Source organism: Camellia sinensis, chromosome 6, assembly GCF_055761805.1.
Source record: "Camellia sinensis isolate YWXY chromosome 6, ASM5576180v1, whole genome shotgun sequence".
Lineage (NCBI taxonomy): Eukaryota > Viridiplantae > Streptophyta > Magnoliopsida > Ericales > Theaceae > Camellia > Camellia sinensis.
In genome coordinates this window covers 105,249,651-105,259,274 of record NC_138966.1, presented here as the reverse complement: position 1 = coordinate 105,259,274, position 9,624 = coordinate 105,249,651, and the positions used below count along the sequence as shown (strand labels likewise).

The 9,624-nt window shown below is 41.2% G+C and overlaps 1 protein-coding gene across 1 annotated transcript; it reads left to right on the top strand.

The window, feature by feature from the left end:
* Positions 1-8,432: 8,432 nt before the first annotated feature.
* On the top strand, positions 8,433-9,416 carry LOC114318333 (uncharacterized). The gene has a single exon (XM_028265201.1). The coding sequence runs from the start codon at positions 8,433-8,435 to the stop codon at positions 9,414-9,416; it is 984 nt and encodes a 327-aa protein (XP_028121002.1).
* Positions 9,417-9,624: the final 208 nt, after the last annotated feature.

Here is a 9,624-nt window from a genome sequence, read left to right as displayed (position 1 = left end):
GTGAGGCTAGACTGCTGGATGAGAAAGGCTGTGAGCAACAGGGTTGCATCTTATAGTCACAACAGTCTGTCATCACCTTCATGTAGGGAGGATTTGTGGCTTTAGAACAGTGATCACGCACCTCCTCCCATTCTTATACTCAAATTTCTATGTTAATTTTTACTACTCTACTCAGCATATATGTTGTTTACCATTTCCCTCTAATTTATTGCATAGTTCCATATTATTATGTTTTGATTCCTGTTATCAACTTAGTATATTGTATTTGTTCCATAATCTGTTTACTCAACTCAACATTTGTTCCTTAATCCATTTATTTTATAAACAGATAGATAATTTTACATTTTACCTACGAAGCACGGATCCTCCGAAATGGCCCCCCTACGCGTATTGGATACGTATCAGATATGGATACAGCCCCAATACGATACGTATCAGATACGGCAAAAAAGTTAGCTATTTTTTTTTTTTTTTTGAATTTCAGATACGTTTGGGATACATGAGGATACGGTCGGGATACTTTCGAGATATGGTGTGGCAAAAAAATAATTTCAAAAACTTAAAATGGGGGTCAAAGTATAAAATATCAAAATAAGGTAAAATAAAACAAAACAAAAAAATCAATCAACCAAACCTATCTAGGTCGAACAGCAGCGGCGAAGGAGGAGAGGAGTTCGTCGTCGTCTCTCGCTCTGGTTCGTCGATCAAGTTCGCGAACAACAGCTCGACACTCGTCGATCAGGTTCGTCCCTCTCTCTCTCTCTCTCTCCCTTTCGCTCCCTCTCTGTCTCCCTCTTGCTCGATCTCACTCACTCACTCTCTCTCTCTCTCTCTCTCTCTCTCGATCTGTCTGGTCTGGCGATGGACAGATCGCTCGATCTCATCTCTTCCCTCTCGGTCGATCTCTCCCTCTCCCTCTCCCTTTATCTATCGCCTCTCGCTCTCTCTGTCCAGTCACATTTTTTTTTGTATGTATGTATACTCTGTAAAATAAAATAAATCAAATAAGATAAAAAAAAAATGAACTTTATATGTATTACGGTATTATGTGTAAAATAAAATAAAATAAATCAAATAAGGTAAAAAACTTATTAATAAATAAATAAATAAACTTATTAATAAATAAGTAAATAAACTTATAAACTCTATCTGGTCTCAATAAATAAATAAATAAACTTACTGATAAATAAATGAACTTTGTAATTTTTTTCCCTCTTAATTTGAATTGCATTATGGTTGTTATGGGTGATACTATATTGTTGAAATTGTTGAAATTTAATTGAATTGATGAATTTTTTGTTTTGGGTGATGCATTATTGTTGTTATGGGTGATGCTACATTAATTTTTTGTTTTATTTATTTACCAAATTTATTTTTAGGGGTACTTATGTGTAGGTCTTAATAAGTGGACTTATTGTCTAATAGGTCCTATGAAAAAAATTTGTCATAAAAAAATGTTACTAATTATAAGTTTTAGCGACAATTTATAAAAATCATGATAAAAAAGTCACTAATTGTCAATTTTTAGCGACATATAAAAAATTATCACAAAAAAAATTATCTTTAGCGACAATTTTATCAAGACTTATTTTCAATAGGACTTAATGAGAATTGAGTCCAATTATTAGGACCTATTGGTAGTTTACCCTTATTTTTATGTATGCTACATTACTAAAAATTGTAAAAATAATATTTTTTATAAACGTATCCCCACCGTATCTGTATCCTATTTTTTCAAACTTTGCTGTATTCGTATCCGTATCCGTATCCTGTGTCCGTGTCCGTGTCCGTGTCCGTGTCATGCTTCCTAGCATTTTACTTTTCTGCACATGCATTTAATAATTTTAGTGTTATACAGATTTAATACCCCAAGCTGCCCACTAACATGTGGAAGAAATTTGGGGGGAAATCAAACAAGTTTGAGTAAACTTACTTTTTTAGATCTTTTCCCATTTCCAACAGTTCGCCGTCGTCATTAAGCTTCGAAAGACCATCATAGCATTTTTTTGCTCTTCCGTCCAAGCTAAACTTGAAAATGGTCAGCTCTTCTCAAGAATTTGACTCCTCATATCCTTTGTGTTTTAGACTTTGCCACACTTCAGATTCCATATGATTCCACAATTTCATAGCCAAGAGTCTGTCAAAATAAATCAAATAAAATACATAATAATGACAAAAATAATCCATGATCAAAAACCAAAAACAAAATCCTTCTTAATTAATTCCATTGTCACGATCTGCCTCTATATGCAAATGATGAACAGAAACAACTTCGCATACTCAGACCGCATCTAAACATATGCCAACAAAGCAAAAACACTCAAAACTTAAATCATATTTAACTTCCAAATAAATAATCAAATAATTTTCTCAACAAACCAACCAAGTGAAGTTACGATGGATTTATGGAAATTATTAGACAAGTATTTTACAGAGGACAACTGGGTGCCGCAACAATCGCCGGAGTCAGAGTGGAATCCCCGTTGACGCTGCAAGAAAGAGACAAACCAACGTTGACAACTGTCGCAGTGAGAATTCGATGGGTTGACGAGGTCTCATAGATGGGAGCTGAGAGAGTGTATTCAAAATGAGGGCTAGGGTTGTTTGATCGGAAAGCAAGGGCTGGGTGGCCAACCTTTTTCGCTATTTTAACTTGATTAAAAAATTGGGGCACTTATCTACTGATTTTATTGATCAGATTTATTTATCTATGAATATATTTATTTGGACAAACTGGATAAAAGGAGATTATACATTATTAATTTTGGAATATATTATTTTCAGATTATTTGGTTGAACTGAATTTATATTTTATATTTGTTTAATCATGAGATTAGATATTTAGATTGAACTATTTTTAGTGAATCTAATATTTGACTGAATGGACTGAATAAAAATAAATGTTTAAATGACTATTTTATCCTTATAATTTATAATTTTTATTTAATATATAATTTTAAATTTGTAATCTATAATTTATAATTTAACAACACTAAAATTTTTTAATTTATAAGGCCATAATTTTTAATTTATTATTTTCAATTAAATTAAATTTATTATTTATTATTTATTATATATATTTTTTATTTAATATTTAATTCTAAATTAACAACACTAAAAAAATAGTTTTATTTAATATATAAATATAAATTTAATTTTTTAACAACACTAAAAAAATTTAATTTATAAGGCCATAATTTTTAATTTATTATTTTTAATTAAATTTAATTTATAATTTATATTTTCTATTTAATATGTAATTTTAAATTAACAACACAAACAATAATTTATAAATGTTCAAAGACTATTTTACCATTTTCCAATTGTTTATTAAGTAATAGGATGAGGCTAAAATGGATATTTCACATATTAGTCTTTTGAGATACCAATCCCATGAAAATAATCTCACCCCCCTAGGATACAATAATCCCTCATATGACGGACTAATAGTCCGGAGCGACTATTAATCCGGAGCAAAAAAATTGAACCAAACAGCGGACTATTAGTACGGATGAACTAATAGTCCAATCCCATGGCCCGATCTTTCAAAAACAAACACCACCTACAAGTCCTTTTTTCAACTATCAATATCCAAAAATACCATCACCTTATCTCATTCAACACTCAACCACAACATTACTATTATCAATGACCATTGAGAGCAATTACCTCCAGTCACCAGCGACAACCTCTGACCTCCAGTGATGATTTTCGGTGACCACCTCCGCCTACCATCTTTAACTATTGGAAACCACCTCCAATCTCCAATGACTTCTGGCTACATTTTTCCTGCCATTTTCTAACAAAAGTATGTTTATCTCCACCATTACCTACTCAGATTTGGTAGCAATAACACACAGAAAGAAAGAGAGATAGACAGAGAGAGAGAGAGAGAGAGAAAGAAAGAGAGAGAGAGAGATGAGGAAAATACAGAGAGATGAGAAGAAAAAATAAAAATTTTACCAAAAAAAATGTTCACGATCAGTTTTCACCACCATAGATCAATACAAGATCAAGAAAATAATCAAAGACACATTCAGTGATAATTTTCACTAAACATTTCAGTGATAAATTTATCAGTGCATGATTTGTAAAAAAATTACATATGCCAAATAGTAACATGCCCCGGGGGTATCCGCGCGCGTTAAACAGTTCGGACCCTCTGTCTCTTTGATCTAGTCTCACAAGTGCAATATGAAACATAAACGAGAGTCCACATTTGGCAAATTTTAGAAAATTCATTTTTATTGCAAAAAATAAAAATAAAAATTGCAAGAAATGGACTGCGTCATCAGATCTCAAAATTGCCACCTAATATTTTGGGAAATTAGGAAACCCATGACTTGTGCCAAGGCCATTGTTCGTCATAACCAACGTTGTCTCGGTTCGGAACCTTAAGTATGAAAGAGGAAGGTCACTAATTGAGCACCCTCGCTCACCTAATCAAAAGATCAGCATTTACTAAACCATGATATGAATTTTATTTACTTTATATGTTCATATTCTGATTATTTAATAAATCTTGAAAAAAATTACTATGTGAAGCATACAAGTATAGACTATGTCACCTACTTTGGAACCACTTGATTTCATGTAGTTTTGAAAGAGTTTTGGAGATATACAACCCAAATAAATTGAGTTTACAAACATAAAAATTAACATCATTTCAAACTAAGTGACACAACCTCCATCCACTGGCATTCATAGAGTTATATCACTTAAGCAAATAGCCTCATGGTAGAATGCTAAACATAGTAAGAAAAACACACACAAAGGGGATGCTAAAGCATAAAAACTTACATGTTTGACATCCCGCGAACAAGTTGCAAAACAAATAAAACATGCATGATCTTATATATAAAATCCTAATGCAATTCACTCATGAGATGCAACTAAAGATTCAGCTTCTAAGATATTACATGTGAATCATCTCAAGAACATGAGGTAGTGCACATAATCACATAGGAATTGATTAAATCCACAAATACAAACTTATCCGAATCAAGATGCATGAAACATAGATGCAAAGCATGAACACAACAAAAATAAATAAATAAATAAAATAAACATGAAGCATATCCACAAATAGGGAAAGCAAGTAAAAGAAAGGGATAAAAAGAAGTGGGGTGAGAAATTATTACAACATTTTAAATAAATTATTACAAACCAAATTAGAGGGGGTTGAGGAGAATATTATAACAAAATAAAAACCTCATAATACACTCAAAATAAAATAAACAAAAGAAAAAAAAAAGTTTCATGCGCCTTGGAAATCACCGGAAGTTGGTTAACATCGAAAGATAACGCCGTTTTGTCCAAAAAAAGCTAACCGGCCGGCCCAACTAGGCCTAGCAAAACATGTCTTATTGCAAAACCAAGAAAAGGAACAAACAAGAAATATGTAGGTGACCCAACTAACCACTACCAGTTAGATTAAAAACAAGAAAACAAATATAAAATATTAAGAAAAAAAAGAAAAAAAGTGCAAACTTACAACAAAAACTAACATGAACCTAAATTAAGAAAAAAAATATAAGATAAAATATGCAAGATTACAACAAAACTAATATGAGTAATACAAGAAAAATATAAGCTAGGAAATGCAAGATTGCAACATAATTACTATGAAACTTGAGAGGGGAGATTTGCACCTGACTGTATGGCCGAGCTGAGATAACGTCAGACGTGACGGACTGCGCAGCGCCGAGCTAATCTCTGTTGACATGACCAGCAGCCTGCCCTGCACGGTCGGAAATATTGACCGGTCAGGCACCAACTGGCATAGCTGAGCTGCGTCTTGAACGTGTTGGACGGAGCTTGGGTTAGCGGATGCTGACTGGGCTAAAAGGTAGCCCGAGCTAGTCCGTGAGAGCGATCAAGGCCGGTGCATCTTGGATCGGTCAGTCGATATAAAGTGGCTTCGTGTGACCAAGATTGAAGGCAGACCGGTTGGAGGCAGGCATGCCTCGCAACCGGATGGTCATGATGAACCGACCAATGATTGTTCGGCCGAGGTGGGCAGGCTTTCGCCTGATTCCAAGTTATAGGTCGGCGACACATAGCTCGGTTATGAGCATGTAATAGCGACTCTCCACAAATGACAGGCCGGTCGTGGTACTCCGGTTAAGTATGCCACCTGGGCCAATGGCGTGGAGGAGAGGACATCCGCTCCACGCACGCCTCAATACCGTTGGGCAGTCCTGTGTGTACTGGAGGGAGGACTAAGCCTTTACACGCGTAAGGTGGTGAGAGGCGAGCACTGCCACCTGTCCAGGGAAGGACAGCAGAGGTAGTGCGCGCACAACCTCGAGGCTGCATGGCCAGCCTAGAAATATGGAGGAAGAGGGACGTTGGAGGTAAGCGAATTCATCCTACCAAAAACTCTCTCTGATAGCCTTCTTCCCTAGCTAGTGGTCTGACTTGATCGTCGGAGGGTCTTTCCGGCACACCACCGCCGGGCAGCTCACCGTTTTTGTGTTGCAAAGGTAGACACCATCAAGAGAAGCTCAGAGTACGAGAAGTATGGAGAGCAGAAGATATTTCCCCCCCGGTACAATTGGCGCCGTCTGTGGGAAGTTTTTTGATACTCAACCCTTGTTCTCAGAGCTTCTTCGATCATTTCCATGGCCAACAACGGCGAAGCCCCACTGTCCGTCGTTGATGGTGTCACCCCTGAGTACGTCCGCTTGAGAGAAGGTCCTCTGAATATTCCAGCCATGGCAGGCCTAGAAACTCCTTCGCGGATTGTGCGAGACAAACGCGGAAGGAGTGCTGATCGCTCACAGAGTCCTAGGGGCCGCAGACGCCGAGGGGAGTCCCATGCGTAGCGCTTGGAGCACAAACTCAAGGACCAAGACGCCGTCATTCGCAAGATGGCGGCAGAAATTGAGCTGCTGAAATGCCAATTCAAAGGGAAGGGTGTTGCTGGAGAGGGCAACCTCAGCGAGCGCACCCCGTCCCCTCGTTGGAGTATTCGCCGCAAAGGAAGGACCCCCTCTCTCTCCATCACCAGGAACTATGGGGCGGGAGACTCCAACCATGGGGAGGGCAGGTCCCTCTCTCGCGACAACACATACCGCCCCTCACGCCCGACCCCGACGTCGGGATCCTCTTTCTCCACACGTTCCAGGGACTTGAGGGATGCATTGGAAGAGAGGGCGCGCTGTCGGGAGGCTCGAAGGGTGCCGGCATTGCAGAGGTTAAGCGCTCCAGTGCGTTATAGTGAGGAAGTGGCGATGCCAGCCCCCAAAGTGCTGGCCCCTGCGCTGGAGAACAAAGAGCTGGCGCGAGTTACAGCCACACCGCTGTCTCCAGAGATTGAGAGTACGCCACTCCCCGCCGGATTCCACCAGCCAAAGTTCATTTTGTACGACGGCAAAATGGATCCGTACATGCACGTGAGTCATTATCGGCAAGTGATGGCTGGCCACCGGCGCAACGACGCTCTGATGTGTCTCATATTCCCAGCAAGCTTGGGAGAGCTGGGTCTGAAGTGGTTTGAAAGGCTCCCGGAGGGGAGTATAGAGGGGTGGCAACAGCTAGCAGAAGCCTTCGTCACCAGATTCAAGACCAACACTCGAACGCCGAAGGAGGTCGACCATCTCCTGGGCGTCAAGATGGATTCTGGGTGTTCGTTGAAGGCATACAACGCGAAGTACTAGGAAACTTACAATGAGATCCTCGACTGCCCCACCAATCTGGCGATCACTCAGTACAAACGGGGTCTCCCAGTCGGACATAGGCTGCGAGATTCACTCACGATGCATCAACCTACAACCATGGCGTCATTGATGCAGCGGATCAATGAGCACATTCGTGTGGAGGATGATGCCGCCTCCACGACCGAGAAGGTTAATCCGGTCGCGGCGGACAGGAGGGTTGCGGGGAAAGTTCACTCGGTTGGGCAGGAGGATAGCCGCCCAAACAACCGGTCGAAAGACCAGCGCCATGGTCCAAACCGTGATGACAGAAACAAGGGCCGTTGAAACAACCGGGCAGACCCTCCCCGTGATGCTGCGGAGGATGCCAAAAGAAAATTGAAGGCGCGGACTGGGATCACCACGGTGTTTAAAATCCCCATCTACCGCATTTTGAGCGAAATTCAAAGCGAACCCTTCGTCCGTTGGCCGGCCAAGTTGGGGAGTGCCTAGAGAGGCTTCAATTCAAAATATCGTTGCACCTTTCATGAAGAGCGGGGGCACCGAACGGAGGACTGCCTGCCGCTCAAGCAACAGTTAGAGGAATTGGTGGCGGCAGGGCATCTTGACCAATACATAGATGGGGGCATCAAGGCCACGCCAGCAGACCAAGTCGAGCCAAACGGCCTGGACGCCCTAGAAACGCCCCCGCAAGGTGTAATCAACGTCATCCACGGAATCATTGAACCGGCTAGGGTTTGCGAGCTGAGGGGGATGATCAAGAAGGCCGAGCACATGAGGGAAGTGCTCTCTGTTCAGCCCGCTGTGAAGAAAGGAAAGACCAAAGAAAGGGACATCCTTTCGTTCTCAACCAAGGACTTGGAAAGAGTTCAGATGCTGCACAATGATGCCTTAGTAGTCACTCTTCGCGTCAAGGACTTTGATATCAAGAGAATCCTGATCGACCAGGGGAGTTCGGTCGAAATCATGTATTATGACGCGTTCAAGCAGATGAAGTTAGAAGACAAGGACTTGGCCCCTGCGACGTCTTCTTTGGTCGGCTTCAACTCACAGCCGGAGTGGCCAATCGGGAAGATTATTTTGCCGGTCAAAGCGGGTTCAGTAGTAAAGCAAGTGGAGTTCTGGGTGCTCAAAGTTCCATCCACCTACAACTTGATCTTAGGTAGGGGATGGCTGCACGCCATGCAAGCGGTTGCCTCGACCTTCCACCAAGTCATGCGCTTTCCGGCATCGAGCGGGCAAATAGAGGAAGTTTGGGGAGACCAGGTGATGGCAAAACAATGCTTCGTTGCGGTAAATGGCAGCCAAGCAGCCAAAGGGTTTGTCCAAATGATCGAGGGGCCCGAGGGAAAAGAGGTCCTTGACGACGTGGGAAGGAAGGCCGAGGAAAAATCGGTCGAAGATTTGGTGGAAGTGCGCTTTGACGAAAACGATCCAACTAAATTCTTCCTCTTTGGATCATCTTTGTCTAGTGCCGAGCAAGCGGATTATGTCAACTTCTTGGTTTCCAATTTGGTGGCCTTTGCCTGGACGCCTTACGACATGCTTGGTGTCGACCCGAGCTTCATCTGTCATCAGTTGAATGTTTTTCCCAACGCACGGCCAGTCATTCATAGGACGCGCCATTCAGCCCTGCACCATGCTGAAGTGGTGGCGGAAGAAGTGAAGAACTTGTTGGAAGCCGGGGCTATAGAAGAAGTGCAATACCCTCGGTGGATATCCAACACGGTGGTTGTTCCGAAGAAAAACGGCAAGTAGTGAGTCTGCGTTGACTACAAGACTGTCAACCGAGCCTGCCCCAAGGATAGCTTTCCCCTTCCACGAATTGACCAGCTGGTGGACTTGACCGCTGGCCATCAGAGGTTTAGCTTCCCGGACGCTTATCGCGGCTACCACCAGATAGCCATGCATAAACCGGACAGAGAAATTACGTCGTTCACCACCCCCAGAGGATTATATTGTTACA